Source organism: Oryx dammah, unplaced genomic scaffold, assembly GCF_014754425.2.
Source record: "Oryx dammah isolate SB20612 unplaced genomic scaffold, SCBI_Odam_1.1 HiC_scaffold_22, whole genome shotgun sequence".
Taxonomy (NCBI): domain Eukaryota; kingdom Metazoa; phylum Chordata; class Mammalia; order Artiodactyla; family Bovidae; genus Oryx; species Oryx dammah.
In genome coordinates, this window is record NW_024070206.1 from 21,828,454 (window position 1) to 21,856,316 (window position 27,863).

At 40.9% G+C, this 27,863-nt stretch overlaps 1 protein-coding gene across 4 annotated transcripts in view; it reads right to left on the reverse strand.

Annotated features, from left to right (window-relative positions):
• Positions 1 to 3,207: 3,207 nt before the first annotated feature.
• Positions 3,208 to 27,863, reverse strand: part of ARHGAP28 (Rho GTPase activating protein 28) — a 142,380-nt gene continuing 117,724 nt past the window's right edge. For 2 of the 4 annotated variants that reach the window (XM_040264652.1, XM_040264653.1), the window contains 8 exons: positions 26,660 to 26,822; positions 21,388 to 21,470; positions 18,347 to 18,544; positions 17,882 to 17,995; positions 13,425 to 13,481; positions 11,346 to 11,470; positions 9,659 to 9,723; positions 6,850 to 7,317 (listed from right to left, as the gene is read on the reverse strand). In XM_040264652.1, the coding sequence (XP_040120586.1) occupies positions 7,223 to 7,317; positions 9,659 to 9,723; positions 11,346 to 11,470; positions 13,425 to 13,481; positions 17,882 to 17,995; positions 18,347 to 18,544; positions 21,388 to 21,470; positions 26,660 to 26,822 (900 nt within the window). In that variant the 3' untranslated portion in view covers positions 6,850 to 7,222. Of the gene's footprint in view, positions 7,318 to 9,658; positions 9,724 to 11,345; positions 11,471 to 13,424; positions 13,482 to 17,601; positions 17,996 to 18,346; positions 18,545 to 21,387; positions 21,471 to 26,659; positions 26,823 to 27,863 lie in introns of those variants that run through there. The other 2 variants (XM_040264651.1, XM_040264654.1) reach the window with 2 other exon arrangements.

The following is a 27,863-nucleotide window of genomic DNA, read 5'->3' on the forward strand; positions in this document are numbered from 1 at the left end:
AAAATCTTCAATAAAATGCTGGTTAGTTGAATTCCTCAATTAAGGAAAAAAAATATGACCAATTACAATTGCACCCCAGACTCCCCCCTTTTTTTAAAATTCTCCTGTGTGTTATATATTTTTCACCGAATCTTTGTTCATTTTCCAGTTTTCCTTCCAATTTCCCTGCGGTAGTCAATTTGGCTGATACTCTCATTTTATCCTGACATTGCCTGAGCAGCTTGGCTGTTTTCTCATAAGCTCCTGGAGGGGAAATGTGTCCTGGAGGAAGAAAGGATGCTGGTGGGTGGCAATCACCCAGATTTCAAAATGAAAGGAGCAGAGGAGGAGGGAGGTTGTGTTCGATTCCAGTTTTCTTAGGTCCTTTTATTGCTTGTCAATCTTGTGAATGGGTCTCAAGAAATACCACTAAAGGACCTGGTATAACTGGTATAACTTTGTGTCAAAGCTCCAGAATACAAAGGCTGCTTCTTTGATCTGGAGGTTAGGGCCCAACAATTCAGGTTTCTAGGGTAAGGCATTCATTTTCTATTCCTTCAGTCTGGGCAGCTGTCTTTAACAGGACTCATGGTATTGAGGACGTGACACATGGTGAAATGTCGAACATCCATTTATCAACAAATATTTATCAATTAAGTGTGAACTCAATTAACTGTGAACAGTTTGTGAAGATGAAAATGAAGACAATGCTCTATTAAAATGGTTTGCATCAAGAAGCACACGTGTACCTTGTTCGTTCTGTGTGTGCTCAGTCGTGTGCAAGTCTTGGCGACCCCAGGACTGTAGCCCACCAGGCTCCTCTGTCCATGGGATTTCCCAGGCAGGAATACTGGAGTGGGATGCCATTTCCTTCTCCAGGTAAAACACTATAAAAGCAAGGGCTATGTTGGGGTGCAGTGGGGTAGAAAGGGATGAGAAGGCTTTAAGATCTTTGCAGGATCTGCCATGGCAGCCCTTGAGGAATGACAGCCCAGCTTGCAAAGTGCTTTCACTGGGGTAACGGGAAGGTTGGAGACGGGGTGCGTGGGTCGTGGACACAGCTGTCCTAAGTTGCCTCTGGAAACAAAGGGGCCTCAGTGTGGAGTACCAGGAAAGCCTGCAAAGTGGGCTGGGCCTTCTCATGGAGAACTCAGAAAGCTACCTCATGCCCGTCTCCAGCCAATCCCACAAGAGGCCACCACTCTGGAGTCTGTGGCCACATAAGGTAAGTGTGTGATTGATTAACCTTGTACTATTCTACCAGTTTTGCAAAGTGGCTCTCCCATTTCACATGCCCACCAGCAATGAGAATGCCAGTTATTAACAGGGATGTTCTTGTGTTTACATAGTGCTATTACATTGTAGTTTAATTATCATTTTCCTGAGGGCTGATAGTGTTGAGTACCTTGCCATGTATAGCGACCATTCCTATACTTTGGCAGAATGTTAGTTCAAGTCTTTTGGCCATTTAAAAACATGAGTTGTCTTTTATTTTTAATATTTAAGTATTTGCTGCGTCAGGTCTCAGTTGCAGCAAATGGAGTCTTCACTGGGTCATGCAGGGTCTTTCCTTGCAGTGCACGGACTCTCCAGTTGTGGCGCTCTAGCTTGGTTGTTCTGCAGCATTTGGGATCTTAGTTCCTGAACCAGGGATCGAACCTGCGTCCCTCGAAATGTGGCTTCCTAACCACCGGGGAAGTACCCGCCTCCTCCCACTTTTTTCTTTTTTACTCTTGAGCTTTGGCAGTGGGTGTTAAGAGTTCTTTACATAGCCTGGGTATAACATGTGCATCTGACATACACACACACAATTTTCTTTCAATATGTGGCTTGCCTTTTCATTAACGGTTGTTGTTCCGTCGCTCAGTCGTGTCCAACTCTTTGCGACCCCATGGCTTGCAGCACGCCAGGCTTCCCTTTTGTTCACTGTCTCCCAGAGTTTGCTCAAACTCATGTTCATTGAGTCGACGATGCCATCCAACCATCTTCTTTCTCTGTCTCCCCCTTCTCCTCCTGTCCTCAATCTTTCCCTGCACCAGGGTCTTTCCTAATGAGTCGGCTCTTCGCATCAGGTGGCCAAAATAATGATATATTTGCTTAAAATCTTGTGGATCCAGATGATCAATTATTTCCTTCTATGGCTAAGTGTTTGCTGTCCCATTGTACTGTGATGTGGTGAGGGTTACGTGGTAGAAAAGCCTGTTCCCAGTTTGTCATCTGAGTACATGGAGCCAAGAACGACAGCAAAGCCCATTGCTGTGCCATAATAAACACGTACAAACGCAGAGCAACTGCTGAGAATGAACTGTTATGGCATTAAAGTTCATGAATAAGATGACAATGTGTACAGTCCACATGTGATTATTAGTTGATAAAACTCAGATGAACCTTTGGCAATGGTCCCCCCCCCCCAAGATCTGTCTGGCCTGTCAGGAAAGGTGTCATTTCCTGCTGGGAAGATGAGACAAGCAGATCTGAGGGGCCCCCAGCACCCCAGGAACTCCAGATTCTTTTCCATCTGCTCGTGTGCTCTGCTGTCAAAGCCTATTTGGCAGAGATCTTTGGAACTGAGCTAATGTACTTCGTCACTTGTTACAGCCAGCCAGATTCCAAATTGATCTAGTGGAAGAGATGGCAGCTGGGCTCAGGCAGGGTGAGAACCTTCCAGGACGGCCAGCAGAGAGAGCACACACTCCCCAGTCGAGAGCCATGGGAAGGGAGAGTCCTCGGAGGAACTAACCGGGGGCCTGGGATGACAGCTTCATCAACCATGGAGCAGGAAATGTGGATTTAATTTGCATCCCCCTAGTGGCACACGATGCTGAGCATTTTAAACACGTGGTTACTGGCAATTGGTATATTTCCTTTCGTGAAGCATCTATTCAAGTCTTCCCCCATTTAAAGAAATTAGGTTGCCTGCCTTTTTTTTTTTAATGAGTTCTTAATCTGGCCTGAATATCAGTCCTTTGTTAAATATATGCTTTACAATTATACTTTTCCCGACCTGATTTTTATATAATAATCTTGTATGCCATGACCTTGCTAAATCATCTTATTAGTTCTAATAGTTGAAGATACCTTAGGCTTTTGTATATAAATGATCATATTATTTGCAGATGGAGACTATTTTATCTCTTCTAATCTTTATGCCTTTTTATTAGCTATTTTTCTTGCCTTTGGTATATGGTAAAATGTTAAGTATAAAAAAAATCATGAATGAGTCAAATATTCTTTTCTGTATCTATTGAAACTATCTATATATTTTAAAAAGCACATATTAAAAGGCAGTAACTCAAACAAGTTTAGTAAATAGCTTTGCACAAACATCCACCATTACCCCAGTGCCTATAACATCACAATTTATGGTAGATGGCAGAGACTGGGCTCAAAACACACACCTTCTGACTTTAAGGCTCCTTTTCTTTCACCAGCACCACGGTGTCTTCGGACTAGCTGAACACAAGAAATCTCATGATAATGCTTTTGGTTTTTTTCTCTTTATTTTTATGAATAAAATGCAACATACATATTATACTTGGCAATGAAACTGACAGGATGAAAGGACATTAACTCTTGAGATGGGAGACAACATAAAAAATTGGCATCCTAGGGACAACATGACTTTTCAATCAAATCACATCATTTCCAAGAACAGCTGGAAAATACCTGAAAGAAAAGACGTCATTTTAAAATTAAGGTAGTGTGTATGTGTGTACAACTGTTGAAAAATGTTTGAAACATTTTAATCCATGTCATATTATTTTTTATTAAGTGACATGTTTATGAAAAAAAAAAACAGCTGAAAGTGCCAGACAGAAAATAGAAACTACAGAGCCCCAGAATATATATTCCTTTCAGATATGTAATACACTTCTGTAAAACAGTTGAAATATGTTTGATAGAAAGAAGGGGCACTTTAATCTCACGTGACTTTCAGTCAAGTGCAATGTAGGGAAAACAGTTGAAAATGCATGAAATTTGATGAAGTAAATTCCTACATTTGAAAACCTGTGACTCCATTGGGTTAAACGCACGAGACGATGACTAAAGGACAGATTCTCTCACCCTCTACAACACACATCACAATTACAGAGTATTTTTGGTTTTAAAGCTTTTGCTAAAAATATTTTACATCATTAAATGCATATTATTAAATGTACATTGAAAGCTAACTGAAGTGACTTAAATAATAAGATCAGGGACCATTTGTAACAAAAATTGTTAACGTCTGTCATTTTTCCCCCTCCAGGAAAGACAAGTGAGGTAGTTTATACTCTATATACATTGTAAAGAGAATATTCCAGTTTGTTCAAAGATCTCCCCTTGAACTCACTGAATTCATTGTTCAGTGACCTAAAGAATCATATCCTCAAGGGAGTTGTTTAGCAAAGGAATCTTCTTTTATAGACTGGAGGCAAGAAGGAGCCCATTCTAGGGTTTTTTTCTGAATAAGCATTCCTAAAACGTTAACTTTCTCTAACGCTCTCCTAGATGTCATTTTCCTAACTGCACACCAAGAGTGCCTGGGACAAGGTGAGGTGGAAGCTACCAAGAACAGAATTTAGAAGCCCAGGGTGTGACTCTTCTTTTGCTTGCAGATACACTATTCATGTTTGCCTTAACACTATTCATTTTTATAGATGACTGTAACTATTGCAAAAACAACTCTTCATAAGGCAAAGATCGTTTTTTCAACACTTAGGTGACTGGCATTTTTGAGTTTTAGTTGTACGGGTTTGTTTAGTCATTAAGAATAAACTTAAGTTTTAAAAAAAAGTAATAAAATCAGTAAAAAGAACTTTTTTAACCTCAGAAAAATTAGTTTGTGTGTCTACTGGAAATTCTTCTCTGATCAGTTAGTTAATTCTATGACTAAGAAGTCAAGTTACATCCAATATATTGGTACTGACATGGGCTTCCATATTTTATAGTTATTTTAAAGTTGTCACACATCCTTGAAGAGAGTGATTAATTTAAAATTATTGACTGGGCTGAGCCTTTGATATCTAAATGGTGTCACATCTTATCCACATCAAAGGGTAAGAAATTCAGAAACTTAATTTTTTTTACCTGTCATCTGTTAGCCATTTATTTAAAACTAATGACTAATGGGGTAAATCTTAAAACTTTTCAAAGTCTTCCATCAGTGCTAATGGGTTTTCAGCCAAAAGAAATAAAAATTCCGAAATAAAAAATTAAAAATAAAAAATTGGCTAGGTCGGTGAATTTTCTAAACACAACAGAATTTATTCTAAATGAGAGGAAATTCAGTTAGAAAAATCAGGCATTGTTTTAATATATACACAGAAGTGTAAGGCACCTAATTTGAAGAACTTTCTTGTATGTGTACATCAGTTACAGCCATCTTTTGTCTTGGAACTTAGCAACTAACACACGGAGTAAAATGCTTACTCCTGTTGTTTGAATTGCAAGAATGATAATTGCATTTTCTCAGACCCTCAAAGTTCATTATGCAGACTCACATGCTGTCAATTAGCCATACACTGAAAACTGATGAAATATAGGAATAAATATAAACCAACAGAATGCATGTTTTTCTTCCACTGGGTTTTCAAGCAAAGGAAATTAAAAAAACTCTCAAATAAACAAAATGAATGGATATTAGCTCTCCACAAAAATATAACAAAGCTCCAATGGCCAGGAACTTTGAATATAAATCAAGGTTTTATAGATATCAAGGCATAATGAGCATGGAAAAGATTTCTTCTATAATATAGGCTTAAATTATCATCACATTATGTTCTGAGACTTGGTAAGAAGATAAAGGGCTTCCCAGGTGGCACTAGTGGTAAAGAACCCACCTACCAATGCAAGTAGATAAAATGTTTTCTGCATTTGGGAGCAACTTTGTCTATTGTTTGAACTGCAAGGAAGAGTCATTTGGATGTTAAATTTCATTAAAACTCACATAAGCTCGTCAAAATCTCAAGCTGTAGATTCTAATCCAAAGCACACATGTGGGATAAGTGAGACCTCTATCCCCGTTTCTCCATGCAGCAGTCCCCAGAGGAAAGGCAGCACTCCCTAACCTCTCAGCACATGTCAGATCTGCTCTCAGAATCGTGGAGAACTGTGCTTTCTCACCAACTGCAGGCCTGGAAAAACGGCTCTGTGGGCTTCTGGGAGCGAGGCAGTTTTCAGGTCACCCAACATGCATCTGATTCTAAAGCCTGATCCTAATCCACGGGGCCTGGCCAAGTCTATGATGGATGAACACAAACAAAATCTGTTTTTATAGCATAGGAAGTCTGGATAGAATGGTATTTTTCAGCACTCTTGGATAAAGAGCAGTTGGATAAAGGCAGTTCTGCATTTGGACACTGGGGCTGCAGAAGTGATTATCTACAGTCATGAAACTTAAAAAATGATCTGTTTGGGGAGGAAAGACAATCTGGGCCTGGCACATGGAGAGCTATTCACTGAGCACCATCATCATGATGAGAAACAGAAGCTCCAAGACTGCTGACTACACTGAACGTTACGGAAGCACAAGAAAATCCTTTGTAAACCTGACCTTAACTGTGTTCATAACAGAGTAAGCTTTACAAGTATCCGTTTTCAATAGTCCATTATGGAGAAATGTTCACTTGCACCAGAAAGCAGACAGTCACAGCACGCTACAGCATACGTAACAATACAGTGGTCTGCAGACAGAAGTTCCTCCTCCTCCAATTCAGGAGCAAGCCAGAGCATCAATACTGTATGTGTGACTTTGGAAACAGATTCTCTTTGGAAAGGAGATCTAAATTACTGTTCAGAGAAGAAATTTTTTTTTTTCTGGCATTCTTGTTCAAAAATGTTAAAATATATATATATATAAAACATAGGTATAAAAAAGTCTCTTCCACCTCTTGTGTTTGGCAGCATTTGCTACATCGAGAAGTGCCTCTTACCCCCAGGTGTAAAGACCAAGCTCATTTCTGTTGTGAGTCAAAGTATCAGAAATGATGAGAGCTCCATATTCTATGCTGGCCTTTCTTCTGGAAGGATCACACCCTCTTTCCTTCACTCTTACCAAGGAACCACCATGAGACGGCTTCAGCTCAGATGGTCAACCAGCTCTTCTTCCACGATTCATGCTGACAATTCCGGGAGACACCAGTTGGGCTGAGAAACACCGAGAGGGCCTAGGGACAGACATGTCAGAAGCTTGTTTTTTCCCTACTGAATGTAGGACTCCTTGGCGTGTAATACATGATAGCTGCCATCTTGGGGGGTGATTTCAAACACTCTGCTGGGGTTTAATCACCCATTCTGCCTGGGGATTCACATGATAAACATCCAATATATAAGCATCCGGATCCAAGCAGTGCTGTCCTAGAAGAAATGAAAATCGGAGAATGTTTTCAAAAGGCCACACTTCTGTGCATGGGCCTATTTATGTGTATGGGTGTTGCGAGTCTCAAATAAGGCCAATATCATTCTCTCAGCCAAAAGCAGATTCAGTTTAAAGTTTCCAGCACAGCCAACCTACCTTCCTTCCCTCTTTCTTTCTTTCTGACTGTGAAGTACTCCAAATAAACCCCATGTGACACTGTGGAAAAAAACAGACTAAGCCCAGGAAAACTGCTCCCCAGATTCCACACCAATTAGAAAAACATGGCAAGAACCTGTTTCAGGCATCTACTCATTTATCTGACGATGATCACTGATGATCATTTATGAGATAATACATGTCCTTTATTTTTTTTTTTTAACAGATAGTAACTTGACCAGGACTAAGGATGAACATGAAATTTTATTTTAGGAGTGGTCATTTCATTTCTCCTGTGGGCAGAAGATCTGGAATAACAACAGAAAGGGGCAAATGCATTTGAAAATTCTTATGTACAGTGTGTTTGAAATGTGCACTAAAGTCTCATAAGAAATACCAATATTACATTGCTTGCTTGATTCATTCATTCAGTTTCAAGTATTTCTTGAGCCATTATGGTGTCGAGCATTATTCTAAGGGTGAGGCCACGGCAATGCATCAGACAGGTAAAAATATCTGCCCTCTTATGTTCTGAAAGTGGTAAAAGGCAACAAGCAAATAAGAAAGTATGATGGGAAGTAAGCCTGATGATGATAAAAATGTGAGAGAATGAGAAAGCCAGGAACGCAGAAAGAGGATCCCATCCAGGAAGCTCTCAGTAAGCTGATACAGCAGCAAACACCCGCCAGGAGAGGGAGTGAGGAGAGGGCCATCCGAGGGAGGGCGCTCTGGGCCCAAGTCAGAGCAGAGGCGAAGGCCCAGGACAAGAGGCGCTGGTGACCAGATGTGAAGGTGGGTGTCGAGGTGAGTCTGGATGTTAACCTGAGAGACGGTGGCACCCAGATGCCTCCAGAGCAGGGAGACAGACGAGCTCACCACGGAGACAAGTGCCGAGAGAACCATCCCCCGCCCTCAGAGGTGAGAGGATGAGGTATAACAGGCAGAAGACACGCAGAAGGAGCGGCCTGTGAAGTGGGGCTGGAGGGCGGGGGAGCCAGGCGCCCAGGGGCCCTGGACACCAGGGGAAGAGGGCACTGTTTTCACAGGAGGGATGGATCAACTCGGGTGATTATGAAGACAGAAGGAAGCCCTGCATTTCACACCTGAGAGTCCTCTGGTGACCTGGACGAAAGAGCAATTCTGGTGAAGTGTCGAGGGGTAAAGCCTGAGTAGAGTGGCTTCAGGAGAGAAGGAGGGGGAGAGACGAGCACAGACGGCCAGTTCAAGGAGCCATCGTTGCAAGTGGAGCAGAGAAATGGGAGTCGACTGGAAGGGGTCAAGAGAGTTGTGTGCAGATGAGTGGAGTTATAGAAACGTTTATGCAGAGAGAAATGGTGGGGCCGGGAGGGGAAAGCTGACCACAGAGGGGACGATGACCACAGTCCTCATCAGCAGGAGGGAAGCGCCGGCCGTGAACAGGAGCACGAGGATTTCACCCCAACCCTGAGGGGCAAGAGGGAGCCAAGGGCACACGCGCGGGGACGGAATTTTCTTTTTATTCCTTCCCGTCCCCTCAGGGGAAAAGGATGAACCTGGACTCAGAGCTGAACAGCGAAGTTCAACCAAAAGGATGTCAAGACTCTGAAAGCGCCACAGCTTTTCTTTTCATTTGCCCGAATCTCCAGAGACACTCTAACTTTCAGAGTCATCTTTAAAAGACTCAGAAACCTACTCCACATCAACTACAGTATTTACGTGTAAATTTTGAAAATATTTTAGGAACACTCTTTTAGGAAAGTTACACTATTCTTATGTGAAATTAAAAAAAACCAGACACTTTGATTTTGATTTTATATCTAAGAAACGTGTAAAATATGCTTTTATTAACACAATTGTTCAGTGGCTCAGTCGTGTCTGACTCTTTGCAACCCCATGGACTGCAGCACACCAGGCTTCCCTGTCCTTCACTATCTCCCAGAATTTGCTCAAACTCATGTCCATTGAGTCGGTGATGCCATCCTACCATCTCTTATTAACACGATAATAGCATCCTGTTTCCTTTAGAGCACTACTCAGAGTAATCAGCAGATTACTCAGTTTCTCCGCTCCAGGAGATGGTGAGAGACAGGGAAGCCTGGTGTGCTGCAGTCTATGGGGTCACAAAAAGTGGGACACGACTTAGTGACGGAACAACAACAGAGTCATCAGAGCCTGCAGGAGTAAAAATCACCGACAAATGCTTACCTATATTACCTCCGATTTCATATAGCCTTTGGTTCTGGATCTTAATGCATTCCGATGGACCAGGACTGAGAAAAGAAGAAAGTGATAGAATTTCAACCCTCTTCAGAGATTCTAAGGTAAACCTGTGGATTAAGTACCATAGCTGCAAGCAATTCATTCTGCCTGGAGTGGAATACACCCCACAAATCATGATGACGACTGAAGAGGATAAAAGCTGTTTTTGGCCTGTTTGACACAGCGAAGCGTCTGAGGCGGAGAGGAAGAAGGACGCAGCCGGGCTGCACAGCCGCCCCGGCCTTTCCATCCACCACTGTCTCACTGTCAGCTCCACTCGAGAGGGGACACCGTTGCTGGCACGTCAAGGCTGGCCAAGGAGCAGCTGGGCACTTTCACACTGCCTTGTCATGGGCCGCATTACTCTCAGTTCAAAGGCAGTCCAGCCGCATTTCCGCAGTTGTCAAAAATCGAATGGGGCTCTCTCCTTAGCCCATGCCACATTTCTAAGCTTGCCCAGTGCTTTGCAAACTAAGGCTGACTTTGTTGTATGTCTCTGCCCGATAATGAAAGCAAGTCGGAGCAAATAATTGGCCAATTTTAATTTTCCACCCTGGACTAGGCTGCCAGGATAGAAGAGTCTGGAAAGGCCACTGCTGAGCTCTGGTTCCTTGAACTGTCAGCCTGGTTACTTACAGACATAGTTACAGACTATTCTCTCTCTCCTCTGTGAGGGAGAAGGATATGCACCCTCTTTGTTTAATTAAACATTTTATTTGAGGTAGTTGTAGATCTGTACGTAGATATAAGAAAATATACAGACACATCCTGTGTACTTCTTCCCATCTTGCAATGTCTGAGTGTGATGTCATAACAGAAGGGCCCCATGGATTCAGTCAAGCTACAGAGTTTCCTTCCCCACCTGGTCCCCCTAGTTCCCACTGATAGCCCCGCCCTTGTCCTTATCCTCCAACATTTACCATGACTTAACATTCTTTAGGGTGACTTAAGGCAGACATGGCTCAGACAGTAAAGAATCTGCCTGCAATGCAGGAGACCTGGGTTTGATCCCTGAGTCAGGAAGATCCCCTGGAGAAGGGAATGGCAATCCACTCCAGTATTCTTACCTGGAGAATTCCATGGACAGAGGAGCCTGGCAGGCTACAGTCCATGGGGTCACAAAGAGTCGGACACGACTGAGCAACGAACATCTTCACACTTTCAAGGCGGTCATGCAAAAATATTTTGTCAACATCACTCTGATCCTAAGGTTCCTTGATAGTAGGTTTTATGACGTTCACTCCACTACATAAACTGTACTTGTTACAGTCATGTTAAAGCCCAATGGAGCGTGGAATAACAATATTGCTGGAAATCTATCAAGATATATAAAAACTAACTTGCTAAAGTTTTTATCCAAATAAAAAATAAAGCTCAATGAGTACATGAAGCCACCAAGACAGAAAATCTACCTATTTAAGAATCTCAATTGTAGAAGTTTCTTGGGAAAAAAAAGCTTTTGTTATTGATAATTCTACGGTATACTTCTTTCTCTACTTTTGATTCTTCAGTTACTGGTGAAGTCCTTAAAGTAACAGGTTCTAATTTTTCGAAAAGGTCAAATGTTCAAATAAAAGATTTGCTCATCAGATAAAAGCCCATCTGCCTTACAGAGACTCTCAGGTCTACCCACCTGTTCTCACATTGAAATTTCGCCAGTATGTCTTTGACTTTGGTTTGACTGTTGAGTTGAATGGCCATGGACACCTTGGAGAGAAGGGGCGCGTGGACCCTTATGACGCCCTCTGGCACGTCGGACTACCAGGGAGGAAAAAGGCAGCACGTTTTGTCAAACTCAGCGATTGCACTTAAGAGACACGGAAATCAGTGGCATTCCAAAAGAGGGAAACGTGGAAACATGACGGGGCATGAGCCAGAACAGAACACTGCTTCCTTTCTTACAGGAGATTCTAATGACTTACTTTTGTTACAGGCTTAGGTCTCACTATAACGCCTTAAAGTCACAAGAGAGGGGGCTTCCCTGGTGGTCTGGTGGCCAAGATTCTGAGCTCCCAATGCGGAGGGCCCACATTCGATCCTTGGTCAGGGAACTGGATCCCACTTGCTGCAACTAAAGATCCCGTGTGCTCCAATGAAGACTAAGAGCCTGTGTGCCACAGCTAAGACCCAGTGCAGCCAGATAAACAAATAGATATTTTTTATAAGTCATGAGGAAAGTGAAACTGGATTGTGACAGAAATCTAATGTTTCTAACCATGCATTTTCTTGAACAATGTCCTAAATAGGCCTACTTGAAGCAGGGTTCTGTATTTCAATTTTTTTAAGAAAGTCAACCTTCTGAAAATTTAAGGATCTATTTGAAAATGTGCCTTTCAAATATACCTGTTTCTTTAGTCAGCAGCAATGAATGGTCATCCCAAATTACATTCCAGATGGGCACCGAACTCGACCCCTCGAAGTGTGCTAGGAACACTGTAAAGGATGGGGTGTGGATGACTGGGAAGGGTGTGCTGCTCTGATGGGCCCTGGGACCTCAGAGCTCCTGTCTGCATGAAATATTCAAAGAATGGTGCTGTCTAATGGACAGTAAAATCTGTTCTGTTCTAACTGCATGGAAAATTCCCATTGTTTCAAAATTTTGAGTGTTTTAAATATTAATTATCTATTTAGAGATGGACAGAAATAAATAAATTTCTATCTGAGGATCTGGCTATACCTCAGGTAATTGTTTTAAATAATCTGTGCATTATCAAGGATGGTATTGTTGATGTAGAAGGTTCATGTGAATTGACTCACTATATCCCCTAGAAGAAATATGGGTTGAATTGTGTCCTCCTAACCCCATCAAATACATAGGAGTTCTAAGCCCCAGGATCTCAAAATGTGACCTTGTGGAAACAGGAGTACAATGTGCCCTTAATCCAAGGACCAGTATACTCCAGTGACCGGCCACTGTACTCTGGTGACCACTGTCCTTATTATAAGAGGAGAACACACACACACACGCACACACTCACACGCATGCAGGGTGAATGCCACGTGAAGACAGAAGCAGAGATTGGATGATGCCTCATCCGTAACTAAAGAAGGCCCAGGACTCCCGGCATCGCTGAAAGCTAAGAATGATGTCAGAATCACATCCTCCTTTCACAGCCTTCAGAAGGAACCAACCAAACAACACCTTGGTTTCGGAGTTTCAGCCTCCAGAACTGTGGGAAAGTAAATTCTATCACTTCAATCCACCCTGTTTGTGGCACTGTTACTGCAGCACTAGGAAACTATTTTTAAAGGATCAATTCTTACAATACATTTCTACTATTACCAGCGAGAACCCAGGAGAGCATGCAGGAATGGCCAATGCCAGGGTTCGGGAGTTGGGAGGGGGCAAAGAGCTAAGAGCACCCTCCTAAAACACTCTTTGGGGCATTTGATGTCCCTCCCCTACCAGTGCCCCCCAGAAGCCTCTTAAGATGAATTCCACACTCCTGACATTATTGAGACTGTTATAATGATCACAGGCTCCCTTCTAACCTTCCAGAGTATTCACTCTTGTGAACAGAACCCCTAGCCACAAATTCCAGGTCATCACTTAGTTGAGTCCCTATACCATTCCTTCACATGCTACACTGAAAATGTCAAGCATGAAGGGATATCATGACCAAAATTAGATACAGATAAGGTAGGTACAGCCAAAGAATACTATGTAAGGAGTTAATAATTAGGGAGGAGAGAGAATAATTTATTTTCTTACCATTCTTCTTGTAGAGGGTGATTTTTGCAGTACCTTTGATGTCTTGGGGCTTGTAACCTAAAAAAAAAAAAACACAACACACTTAATCTTTAGAATTGATGTTGAGAAAACAAGCACACACTGGTGCTAGAAGTGTAAACTGGTACAACCTTTACGGAAAACATTTTGGCAATATTTACCAATTATAAAATATATTCACTCTGACCCAACAATTCCACATCTATAACTTCATCCTACAAATAGTCTTCATTTGTGAGAAATGCCAAATGTGCAAGCTTATTCACTGATGCTGTAAACTTTAATAGCAAAAGGTTGGACAGAATCTAACTATTCAACAATCTGGGAATATTTAAATAAGTTAGTGTGTCTTTGGAATATCATGCAAAAGAAGCAAAGAGGAAGGCTTTGTGGACTGGTGTGGAATAACCACTATGATTCCATAAGTCATTAAAGATGATGCAAGAGAGTTTCACCTACATTACCATTCGTGTGAAAAAGGAGAAGACCACATCCTCATATTTGCTTGTATGTCACAGCACCTCTCTACAAGTAAATATACCTATGTGTTGCCGCGCACACATGCTGTCATTGGTTATATTACTTGTTCTCAGGAGGGGAAGTCAGAGCTGACCAACTTTTTTCTATAGTTTCTCCCCTTCCAATCTTTTGAATTTTGTAAACTGTCAATGAACTATCAGTCTAAGTCAAGAAGTAAAATTACAATATAGTATTAGAGAACCAAAGAAAGACTATTTCTTCATCTTTAAGTGCTTGCTTCCGTGGTATTTATAACCTTTTAAAATTCTGCTTAGTTCTACTTATAATTAAAACACTAACGCAACTGACATGTATAAAGCATCACACAGTTCTTTACACCCACATTATGTGAGTTGATGCTGATGACAACTCGGTGAAATAGGTAGGTATCATTACTTTTCCCCCCAAAGTGAAAATGTAAGAAAATTGAGGCTCAGAGATAGACTTAAATTTGCGTGGGCTCGCAAAGCCTGACCTAACCTCAGATTCAGCTCCACACACATCATACTAACACCATTAAAATTTTCCAGAATGAAAATAGCAAACAGTAAGAAATCTAGAAGTCTGTCCCTCCATGAAAGCAATGAACAAACTGGAAAAACCTGTCACTGTCAACTTCTTCAGAACTCCAGAAAGTGGCAACCAGGGGAGGTGCTTAAGTAAGAAAAACAACTAAGTCTTGATCAGAATGGTGAACTCAGTGGCATTTTAGTTTACACATTCCCATCTCTGCTCCACAGCTCAGTGACAGCCTTGAAAATAACGGCCTGCATTCCTGGTGCAGGTATCAAAGGGCGTGGAAGGGACCTCATTCACAAGGAATTCTAGTTATTTGTTCCCTGGAAGACTGGCTAGCCTTTATCTTGTCTGACTTGGAACCTGACCAGTGCTAAAGTGGTGTGACGTTGAAAACATTTATAGGCAAATGTTTTACTCACTGCTGCCTGAGGCAGTGCCTAAGAGCAGGGGAAAATATAAACTAACTAAAAATCTTGGGAGGCAAGCCTAGGGAACTAGATGCTTTGGGGAGTAAGGTCTTTGAAAAGCTCCAACATATTCCTGAGAACCTAGAAGGTCATGTGCATGCTCAGGGCTGTGCACATATTCAGGAAAGACCTGAAAAGAACCAAAGTGCTCACCTCTGGCTGACCTTTACTGTCCAAACAGGAACTAAATTTCAGGCCAAGTTGTAAGCTATCTGGCTGATTGCTGAAGGTGTGTCAAGCACACAAACACACAGAGCTCATCTGCAAAGACTGGGAGATATTTTTGGCTCCAGGTATCTATGAAAATCTCTGTGCAAACACCAGCAAACCACTAGGCTAACGGAACAGAGATTTGAGCAGCCACAGAAAACATAGAGACATAAGAAAATTAGTTCAGCAGCAAAGTCATTAACAAATATATAACAGCTATAACAAACAGCAACCCTGGGGAGGGGGAAGAATCTGAAGTTGATCTAGGAGACATCTGTAGGACAGTGACAGCAGAATCTATTCTTAAGCACATATAAAACACTGTCTAGGATAGACAGTATGTTAGACCACAAAACATGTCTCGGTCAAGTTTAAAATATCAAAATAATACAACACATAGCCATCATGGAATAAAATTAGAAATCAATAACAAGGAAATTTAGAAAATTTATGCCTAAATAACCAATGGGCCAAGGGAAATTAGAAAATACCTTGAAATGAACCATAATGAAACGTAGTACACCAAAACTTACTGGATAGAGCAAAAAATACCCAGAGGAAAATTTACAGAAGTACATGCTGACTTTAAAAAAAGACCTCAAACTAGTAGCCTAACTTTCCATCTTATGAAAGTAAAAAAAAGCCAGCCAAACTCAAAACAAGAATAAAGAAGGAAAATATAAAGATCTCAGTTTCAATAAGGGCTAGAGAAAAACAAAAAATAGAGAAAATCAATGAAACAAAAGTTGGCTCTTCAAAAAGGCCAAAGAAATTGACAAACTTTTGGCTAGATTCACCAAGAAAAAAGAAAAGATTCAAATTATTAATTAAGAGTATTAGAGGGAACATTAATGCAAACCTTACAGAAATAAAAAAGATTATAATACAATACTATTTATATTAACAATTAGTATTTCAACAAATTAGATAACCTAGATGATATAAAGTCCTAGAAACATACTGACTATCAATACTGACTCAAAAAGAAACAGAAAATATTGAATGGAGCTATAATAAGAACTTGAGTTAGTAATAAAAAAAATTCTTACAGGGAAAAGTCTAGGACCAGGTGACTTCACTGGTAAATTTTACCACATGTTTAAAGAAATAACTCTAATCTTTCTCAAACTCTTCCAAAAAATAGAAGGAGGAACCACTTTCTAACTCATTCTGTAAGGCTATTATTTCCCTTATACCAAATCCAGACAAAGGCATAACAAGAACAAAAAACTGAAGGCCAATATCCCTTATAAAAGTTGGTGCAAAAATCCTCAACAAATAGAGTTGCCATATGACCCAACAGATGTCCAAGAGAAATGCAAAACAAACAAACAAAAAAAGTGCAGCAGTGATACATGCTCCAACAGGATGAACCTTGCAATCACGATGCTAAGTGACAGAAGTCACGTACACAACCGGCCACATATTGTATGAGTCCAGTTACGTGAAATGTCCAGGTAGATAAATTCATAGAGATAGAAAGTAGATGAGGGTTTGTCAGGGATCGTGGGGAGGGGAGTAGTGAGGAGTGAATGCTTAACTGGTATGGGGTTTCTTTTGAGGATGGTAAAGATATTCTGAAATTAGATAGTGGTGATGTTGTACAATACTGCGAATTATACTAGAAATAGATACTAAAAATTACACATTTTGAAATAGTTAAAATGGCAAATTTTATATTATGTGAATTTTTTTCTCAATTAAAACAAAAAATTTCCCCCAAATTTAGTTCTACTTGATCTGAAATCCCTTTACCTGCATATAGTGAGGGAACGCAGCCATCCGTCCTGACTGTGATAGATCAGTTAGCAATACCTCTGCCTTACTGCCTCGGGGTTCACTATTTCTTTCCTTGAATGAACTTGCCTCTCCTTGTTCCCTTTAAAATGCTATCCATCCTTCAAGGTGCAGTTCAAACGCCACTTTCTCCGCAAAGCCTCCACATGCTCCACACTGGACACACTTCCTTCTCCTCTGGGTGAGCCCCAGCCCGCTATCTGCACAACACGCCTGACATGGAATGCATATTCATGGCTCTTGTGTACACTTCTCTATCAGATTATCTCTCTGCTGGACACACATTCCTTTAAGGACAAAGTGAGTTTCCTGTACTCTCCATCCTCCTCAAGGCCAAATGCTATGCCTGACACTCACAATCGTCCTCAGAGATCTTTAAAGCAGTAAAGATAATGCTTCTAAAGCCTGTTCCCATTATGCATCTCCACACAAACAACTGTACTAAGGCAAAAATTCTTTGAAGTGCAACAAATTTACACTAAATGACTTGAGGATTAGATATCCTTTCAGCATCCACTCACCATGGAAATCTCAGTCTCTAGCTATTAGATACACTGACAGCTGGACCACCCTTAAATCCAGTTCACAGGGATTAAAATGTTGACTCTCAGCATCTGTAAGAACCATTTGCCCTTAAGTACTTGAGAGAATATTAAGGGAATTATCTTTATTAATATTAATGAATTATCTCTCATGATGATAGGTGGAATTCAAAAACTTCAAGCAAAAATCACCTAATTCAACAAAATGGAAATACCACAGCACTCTGTCATGAATGCAATTTCCACAGTGTTTACAGTCACAAGAGTGACACTTTGTGAGAACATAACAATTCTGCTTCTAAGCACGAGCTGCTTTGTGCATCACTTTGAGACAGAAGAGTCTGGGTGGTCATGACATTCGTGCATTTATTTATTGTCTCATTACCCCTCTTTCTATGGTCTTCCTCCTTAGCAGCTTTTTGACACTTGGGAGCGGCTTCTTTAACAACATGGTGGCTTCATTCATTCTTCTGACTTGAGCGATTAAGAAAGATGGGACCTGGAGAAGAAACAGAGCCTGAATAGAAGGAAAACACGTGGGTTGACCCTCCCAGGTAGAGTCTGTCTTCAGTTATGTTTACTCCTTCTGGCCACTCAGTATCCAGGAACCAGGAACTGAGGTTCTGTCCTCATAAAGATTAGGAAAATCTATTAGGATTCCTGTTTAAAGGAAAATAAGTTTGGGAGCGAGCAGCCCTGTGGAATGCGAAAGATGCCCCCAGGAACTCCGGATCATGTCTCCCATCACCCCCTGTGACTGAGGGCACTGCTTGCTAACCAGCCTCTATGTTTCCTGGGTGGGTGCTGGTGGACACAAGAGGAACATCCAGGTCGTCACATTGGTACTCACCGTCCACAACATCTCCTGGTACTTGAGCATCAGACGGATGATGTGGGCAGCAGTGTTTGCTAAGAGTAATTCTTCACAGTCAGAATGTTTGCTTCTACTGAAGAAAAGATTCGGTGCCATGACGGTAGAAATGTTCCATACACTCATGCGGTTTTTTGATTCATTGGCAATGACTTTATTGAAGAATGTCATGAGGGCCTAATAAGAAGCAGCACGGTGTCACACTAGTTGTAAATCATAAAAAGGCATCGCTGATTACTGTCATTCATTTCTATACCCATTCACCAGGCCTCTAGAAAATGGTCAGAACTACAGAATGGCTAAACATGTCACGTTTCTTCTTTAATTGCTTGAAAGTGTGAATGAGAAATGTGAAGAATTCATTTATTTCTTTGCTTCATAACAGCTCCATTTTTTATGGAATTTGTCATATTGGGATCTCTATAAATAATAGTTTGCATTTTCTTATTTTCTTTTATCTTAAGCAAGTTTGACAGATATTAAAAGTAAACAATAAACAAGGGAGAAAAAAACACTACAGCTCAACTAAACATGAAATGCAGTTTTGTTGTGAAGGAGGAAAAGTAACTCACTCTTAATTTAAGGCAATATTGTTTAAAATATTTTCTGTTTCCTTGGGAAAGAAAAACACATTTTAAAAAACTGAGCTTTAAAATAAATAAGTTATGAAGTAAATAAGTGATGGGGATATAGCACATAGCATGATGACTATAGTCAATAATATTGTATTGCATATTTGAAAATTACTAAGAGAGTAAATCTTAATAGTTGTCTAAAGAAAAAAAGATTTTCTGTAATGGTGATGGAGGGTAACAAGACTTAGTATGGTGACTGCTCTGCAGTGCATACTAATATCAAAACAGCATGCTGTATATTTGAAATCAATATGTTATGTCAAAAGTGAAAGTCACTCAGTCATGTCCAACTCTATGCAAACCCATGGACTGTATAGAGGTCCAGACTGTATAGATTCTCTAGCCATTCCCTTCTCCAAAGGATCTTCCCAACCCAGGGATGGAACTCATGTCTCCCACATGGCAGGTGGATTCTTTACCATCTGAGCCACCAGGGAAGCCCCAGAATACTGGAGTGGGGAGCCAACCCCTTCTCCAGAGGATTGTATGTCAATAACAACAAAAAATTTAAAAACAAAGAGATTAAAACAGTTTAAAGAACAGCAACAACAAAATGAGTATCTAATTTCTCAGTTCACAAATATATCAGTCGAAAAGCAGAAAACTTTTATCTTGGGGGTGTCATTTTTCTGCTGCATTTCAATTTTGGAGTGTTCAGCAGACCAAAGGGAAATGCTTTTATGCAGTTGCTCTCACTATCGAAAAAAAAAAGAAAGCTTGATAAAAGTTTGGCGGGGCCACCAGCATATAACAGCCCATCAGAACTTTCTGAAATTCACCAAGAGGGTTGAAATCCTAAAAGGAGATGCTCTTTGGTTTTCCAAGTTTGATTTCTGTACAGTACATGTAACATATGTACATACTAGTGATCACAGCTACCATTTATTTGTGGGTTAACTGAGAGCCAGGTATTATTTTTAGTACTTTACATACATCCACTCATTTCATCATCACCTCAAACCCTGGGAGCTAGGTACTATTATTTAATATTAATATTCTTTTACAGTTACAGAAAGTAGGGCGGGGAGGGACTGAGTAGCTTTGTCCAGTGTTATGTAAGTAAATGGCAGAGCCAGGACTTTCCCAAAGAAGCCTAACTCCTCAGCCAGAGCTCTTGATTTGCACAACGCACTACCTTCATCTACATTCCAGTCACAATTTACAGTGGAAGAGAGTGAGTGAAGAGGGTGTTCTATTAGAAATGGGCTGAATTCTTCAGTCATTGCTCCATCCTTGGTGATATGAAAGGGGAGATGACATTTTGACCCAGATATCTGATACCAAATTAATTTTTTTGGAAAGATAAAAATTGTTCAGATAAAGGAAAGAAAACAAAGCTACTAAATTTCTAGCTTTTGAAAAATTACCAAACTGTACTAGAAACAGACATTTGTATGCCTCTGCCTATTCCTTGTCTTGGGTGGAGGATGTAATACAATTGGCAGATGGTTTCACTGGAGGAGAAAAGGTCCTCAACAAGCTGAAATGTCTGACAGGAGGCAGCATGAAGGATCAGCTTTGTTTTCAGCATTGTGTTTACTGGCCCCCAAATGATGGGCTCTTTCCAATTCATCCTCATCTCACCTCAATTCACTTAAAAGAGCCTGAGCAGCTGCTGTACTTATAACTGATTTCCTGATGTATGCAGAATCAGGATCAAAACAGCAACAGAAACCCTGATCTTTGCAAACATAAATAAATGAATCTGAAAGCAAAGGAGGAATATTTTGGATGGAGACCTGTGGAATATAACTCTATGAAATGTTCTAATGTTTTAATAAAGGAGAAATAACTTTTCTCAGCTTAATTTTCTTAATCTGGAAAAGGTCAAGTTCTAATCAGGAGATCTCTAAAAACCTGATTCTATCATTCTTTAAATTGAATTATGGTAAGACATGAACATTCTAGAAATTTCATTTAAATCAGGGTTTCATTTACTTCTGATGTTATTCCATTTAAGCCTTCCATCCTGGCTTCTTCCTACTCCTAACCCTAGCCCAGTGCCTGGCACATCATAGACACTCAGTTTCTCTTAATAGATTGAAGAAATGAATGAAACAGAAATGTTCACAGAAGATTCTGGGACTCACATTCTTTCCTGGCTTCCTCCGGAGAACAGGAGTGGGTGTCAGGAAAGGCAAAAGGCTTGCTGCAGGCTCGACTGGTTGATAAAAGTTTGGCTGGGCCACTAACGTATAAATGCCTGTTAGAACTTTCTGAAATTCACCAAGAAGGCTGAACTCCTAAAAGGAGATGCTCTTTGGTTTTCCAAGTTTGAATTCTGTACAGTACGTGTGACATACACACAGTTTTCATTTTTCCACCTGGGCCACTTCTTCTGACCAGTAAGAGTTGATGGCAGATCGTGAGGTTGATACAACCTACCTGGGCTGTGTCCCTGTTGGCATCAGGCAGTGCCATGACCATGAGGTGTAAGGCTTGAAACTGTACTCGGATGTGAGGCCCTCCTGACAAGAAATCAGAAATAACCACGTGTTGAGTAACGCTAATGCATCCTGACAGCGTCTCTTGCTAACTAACACCTAGTAGCACAGGAGGGCCCTGACAGCCTTCAGTGGTAAAGACTTGGGTTTTGTGACCAAGAACGTGAGTCTGTTCACTTGGACAGGAGACGGGCTCTATCAACTCCCTTTTAGCATCCCAGAATGCCAGTGCTGGGGCAGGTGGCCAATGAGACCCTCAAAACAGTTCTGGATCACTGTGACACTTCCCTTTTCAAAGCACTTGCACAGGGCTTGCTTTTACTTTGATGCTATAAACAGTTGGCCTAAAGCTCGATTCAAGACAACATAAATCTTATTTCCACATAATGAGACAGCCAGGCACAATTATTAGGAACACAGATTCTAGAATCAGATTCAAACTCTGCATTGACTACTAAGTCCCTGAGTGACTTTGGGCAAGCTATTCAACCCCTATGCTTGTATCTTATCACCTGTAAAATGGGGATTGTCATCATTCTTACCTCGCTGGGCCCTTACCAAGGTTAAACGAGTTAATGTATAGAGTGTTTACATCAGTGCCTGCACAGTTACCTCTGTAGGTGTCATTATGATCAGTGACACTGACTTCAGATCTTAAAGGGATGTGGATGGAAAGTGAAGTGAAAGTCACTCAGTCGTGTCTGACTCTTTGCGACCCCATTCTGGACTATACAGGCCAGAATACTGGAGTGGGTAGCCTTTCCCTTCTTCAGGGTATCTTCCCAACCCAGGGATTGAACCCAGGTCTCCCGCACTGCAGGCAAGTTCTTTACCAGCTGAGCCACAAGGGAAGGTGACCACAGCTGGATCGCTGGAGATTCTTGACTATTTTATTCCTCGGCAGTGACAGAAGGTGTCGCCAGAGGGTTGGCATCCTAATCCTGTGTGCTCTCAACACTGGCTCTTTCCTCATTTTGGGGAAAGGATTTTAGGAAAATCCATCGAACAACGGGATAATCCACAACCGGCTGTGCCGAAAACGGAGGGTAAGCTAGAGCATCCGGCTTTGCCCGGTTCTATTTTCTCCCCGAAGTGGTCTCTTGGTGGGGAAGCCCTGGAGGGAAGTATGCAGTTCTGTAATCCCTGGGGAGCTCTTAACTTGCAGGAAAATCTATCAATTTACGGCTCAGTGGATAAAGGCAGTCAGCTGCCTACAGTTACTTGGCTTTACAGTAGTGGAAACACTCTTGTGACAAGTTCCTAGGTCACAGGAGGTTATGGGCACCCGAGTTAGGAGTAGATGACTGATGTGAGTAACCACAAAATGAAGAACCAGTTGGCAGGAGTATTTATAGGCTCATGTCATATTGCTCGGCAAATCCTCATGTGGATTTTTAAAACTTTATGTCAGATTTGTAAACAAAAATGACACAGGTCCAGGCTGTTTTAAAAATGGCTAATGCATGCTGACGTGACTTTGTCTGAATCACAGGCACCATCGGGAGCATGTCTCAGTATAAATGTTTGGGGACAGAGAAGACATGATTTTAATGCAGATCTTGCAGGCTATAGGCTGTCTATAATTTTCTAATGCAACCCAGAAAACCTCTGGAGGAAAACAATAGATGCAGATGCAGGCTCTGTATTTCTATCAATTCCAGATAAGTTACGAAATCCCCTTTAAGATTAAAAATCTAAACTGGCAAATAATCCATTTTCATTTCCCTTAGGAAACCTGGCCCTGCACTGTTTTGTGGTTAATTGTTTTGCAGTTAATTCATTTATGGCATCCTAGTTGAGTCTTGTCCCCCCCTGCCCTGAGGTCATTATTTTCCCAGAAAGTTATTAAAGTTTTCATGAAAGTATCTAAGGTTTGATTGATCCTTAGTCTTCTAATTTTATGGGAAATTTTTGGAGCGGGTTTGAAAAGAGAAAATACAAAGTGGAAGAGACTATATTTTAGAGTAAAACGAGGGGTGGCTTAAAGGCACAGATGTCCACTGTTCTTCCCTTCAGAAATCTCATTGAAACTAGAGCTTACGCCAGGTGGGAAAAAGGCCATTTTCCCTGCTGGTCACAGCCCAGAACTCTGGGTTCCCTGCAGGGTAGGCTGGTATCAAATTAATCACTGCAATCTAGTATTTTCCACTTTCAAAGTCACATAGAGAAAACTGGACCCTCCTGTGAACCTTCTCAGGATCTTTTCCAGATTCTCTCCCTTCCCTGAAGCACACTGGCTTCAACATCTGAATAGAAGTATGAAGAAGAACTAAATATGATTTCCTTCTTAAACACAATTCTCTGAACAGATCTTACATGGGAGACTGATTCCTCCTTGCATAATTTCCTGAGACCAAAAGGAAAAAAAAAAAAAAAAACTAGAACAAAAAATCCCTCTGTGGCACCATTTGTTTTGATGAATTGTTCAGTATATAAGCTGCAGATCAAGGTGAAGCTAAGACTTCTGTAGCTCATTTTCCAGGACAGCAAACTTTACAGAAACTCCTGTGTTTCTGACTTACAAATTAAGAGGTTCTGCTTCTGCCATGGCTGAGTAAGCTCCTTGCCAATCAACTCTCCCTAAGATAACTATAAACTCTGGGCAAAGTACAAAAAGCAGCCACACAAGGCAGTGGAGAATGAACAAAAGCAGGCAGATTCAGGACAGGACCAGACACTTAGAATTAGAGAATAGCGGAGGGAGAGTGTCCAATTGCCTGGCTTTTAGTCTGAAGTCAGGCCAAAGAGAGCAAGGCATGAGGTGGCTAAAATTCCAAAAGAAAGCCCCAGTCTTTCTGGCCTGAACAATGAGAGGGCGGGGTTCAGGATGACCACACTGGAGAGTTATGGGGAATCCCAGAAAGGTCAAGAGGTAGAATACCCTGATTCTGGTTTAAAATCCACCCAAATCTTGGCTCACCCCATAAATCGTGCATATGTGGAGTAGCACAGGTAAAGATTAAATAACAAACTGTCTGCCTAAAGACAAACAAAAAGCAAAACTGACCAGAAAACCCCATTCTCTGGAGAAATATTACAGAGTCCAGGGTCTCCAAAAACAAGGCCACCATGTTACAGATACAGTTTAAAGTTACTTGACATAAACAATGGCCCATTTTCAAGAGAAGAGACAATCAACAGAGACCAACCCTCAGATGACCCAGATGTTAAAACTAGTTATGAAGTAGCTATCATACTGACAGAACTAGTAAAGCAGTTATCATACTGATAACTATGCTCAAGGATGTGAAAGAAAGCTATGCTCAAGGAAAATATACTTACAATGAATCAAAAGACAGGCAAGGTCAGTAAATAGAAAATAGGTATAAAGTAGCCACTGGAAATTCTAGAACTGGGAATATATTGGGTTGGCCAAAAACTTTGTTCAGATCTTCTATAAGGTGTTATGGAAAAAACCTGAACTAACTTTTTGGCCAACTCAATAAAATATCTGAAATTAAAAAAAAAAAAAAGAATAAGAGAAATAGTTCTCTCTGTCATAAAACAAAAATGCTACATCTTACAAAGAACAAAGACACTGGTCACAGCATGTCAATTAAAGCTTAGAAAAGTCTCTAATCATAGTCTCTTCTCTGAAGACATAAAGCATTGTTTTATGAATCTGGTTTAGTTAAACATTTTAAAGATTGAGAACCAACTAATTTTCAGGACAAGTTTTGTCAAAAAACTTCAGATGTTGTTATTATTTTCTTTCATTGTGGTTTTAAGGATTTGATGGTTCTGGCCAAACTGCAGAAGGTTGTAAACTGGAAGATACCGTTAATACTTGTTATGCTCATGTAGTGCTTTAAAATGTCAATTTTTGGCTCACATTCTCAAATTACTAATAAGACTTTCATCATTAAGGCCTGCATTTTGGCTCTCACTCCTGCGTGGTAACCTCTTCGATAACTGAGCAGTGGCCAACCCCTTTATGTGGATATATCTTCTCAATCTGGCCATCTTCTCTTTCTGTCCAAACAGGATCACCATTTACTCAGCAAGCTTATACATATGTAGGCTGTGAACCCTGAATTCCTCAGGTTAGTAGTCAAAGCTCACACTATGTAACCCCTTTCTACTTTTCTAAATTTCTCTCATCACACCTTCTTGAACATTTAACACTTAGGATGAAATTACTTTCTTACCGCCAAATACAACACATGCTGTCCAGTTTCCATACTTTTTTTATCCAAGTACCTCAGCTAAGAGCTTCCCAGGTGGTGCTAATGGTAAAGAACCCACTTGCCAACGCAGGAGACCTAAGAGACACAGGTTCAGATCCCTGGGTCAGGAAGATCCTCCAGCGGAGGGCATGGCAACCCACTCTAGTATTTTTGCCTGGGAAATTCCATGGACAGAGGAGCCTCTTGGGCTACAGTCCATGGGGTTGCAATGGGGTCGCAAAGAGCTGGACATAACTGAAGCAACTTAGCATGCATGCACGCATGCACCTCAGCTAAGGCCTCATCTATGTGACTTCATAAGTTTCAGAAACACTATGCTATATAGTAATTTTCAGAGACAAACACTTTCTTGTTTCATGCCACATCATCGGATCTAGGACACTGGATTTAAAGAAGGGAGAGACCTTATATTTCTTGAAGAACTATTATATACCAGTCACTATCTTAGATGTCTTCATTCAATATTCACAACTTTGACAAGTAGTTATTATCTGTAATCTACAGGGGCAGCCATGAAGCTCAGAAAGGCTGACTGCATGGTTAACAGATGTTTGAGCAGGAATTCTTATCTCAAGACCTTGGTCCTTCTACATCCCTCTCTGCCTTTTAATGATTATAAAAAGTCACTCAGTCAGGTCCAGCTCTTTGCAGTTCCATGGACTGTAGCCCACCAGTCTCCTCTGTCCATGAAATTCTCCAGGCAAGAATACTGGAGAGGGTGGCCATTCCCTTCTTCAGGGTATCTTCCTGACCCAGGGATCGAACCAGGGTTTCCCGCATTGCAGGCAGATTCTTTATCATCTGAGCCACCGTTATAAAACCCTCTAAATCCTAATGACCAGACTTTAAATATAAACATGCAAAGAGATGACAGTTTACCATCAAACTCAATACTTTGCCAAGCATTACCAGGAAATAGCAAATGTATACACTTATGATCACATCTGATTATGCATCTTTATTCTGCTCTGTGCCACTTCATTGACCTTGTATCTGATCCATTCACATGTAACTTCTTCCACCTACTTTCCATTAGAGTGATGAAGGCAGGTATATATTCCACGGGAAAGAGAGAGGTGGGCAGTTCTCTGAAAAAGGCTTTCAGCATTACTGCAGCTTCTCTATGGCACATTTTCTCCCACTTAAACTTGTCAGCATTAAACTTGGCATCCAGTTCTTCACGGTATTGCTGAAAATCAAGGAAAACAGTGAGTTTACAACCTGATCCCCCTCTCTTCCCCTTTAAAAGCTGTCATTACACAAACTAATTTTGTAATTAGATTTGAAATGCCAGTATCTACTAAGCTCCTCTTTTTCAACACGATTGAAAAACTGAAATAGCTCTTTCTGAATGTATTTTTTAAAAAAACATTCTCTAAAATCCTTTTAGAATAATGCTAATCTTAAAGTAATTTGCCATCGAGGATGAGATGGCTGGATAGCATCACGGACTCGATGGACGTGAGTCTGAGTGAACTCCGGGAGATGGTGCTGAACAGGGAGGCCTGGCGTGCTGCGATTCATGGAGTCGCAAAGAGTCGGACACGACTGAGTGACTAAACTGAACTGAACAAATACAAAAGTTCTTTACTCAGATCATAGCTTCATTTATGTCGTTTTGGCAGAATACTGTCTATCCCCACATGATAAATGCGCTGCTAGATTTTGAGCAAAAAAAAGCCTCTATTTCCTTTTTTCCCCTTCAATGATTCCTTCCTTCTGCCACCTCATCTTGTACTAATATTTCTAAATTCAATGAAGGATGTACGCCTCTTGGCTGGTTTACATACAGAATGAAAACTAACCCAACAAAGGAACTCTGACCTCACTCCAACATGCATACCCATGACATCTTCCTGGAGCAAATACAGATGTTTCATGCCAAGATGGACACATGTCTTCCACATGCCTGCATGCTTGCCCGGTCCTTTGTAAGGCTTGGAACACTGTGTTAAGACTTTTTTAAAAAATCACTAAATGTCCTTAAGTTGATTTGGGTTATCCATTTTAGATTATTAACTCATTTGATGGCCAGTACCCTCCGGGCATTCTACTGCTCCCTGAACTACAGAGTTTACCAATAACACTAGGCAATTATAGTCAGTTCCCCAACTGACAATAACTGCTTCAAAAAGGATACTTTAAAAAAGAAAACTGTGAAAAATCCTTAAGGCCTTTGCTTTATTCTCATGAGAAGCCTAAGTCTTCCAGCCTTGAATGTGCAAGAGAA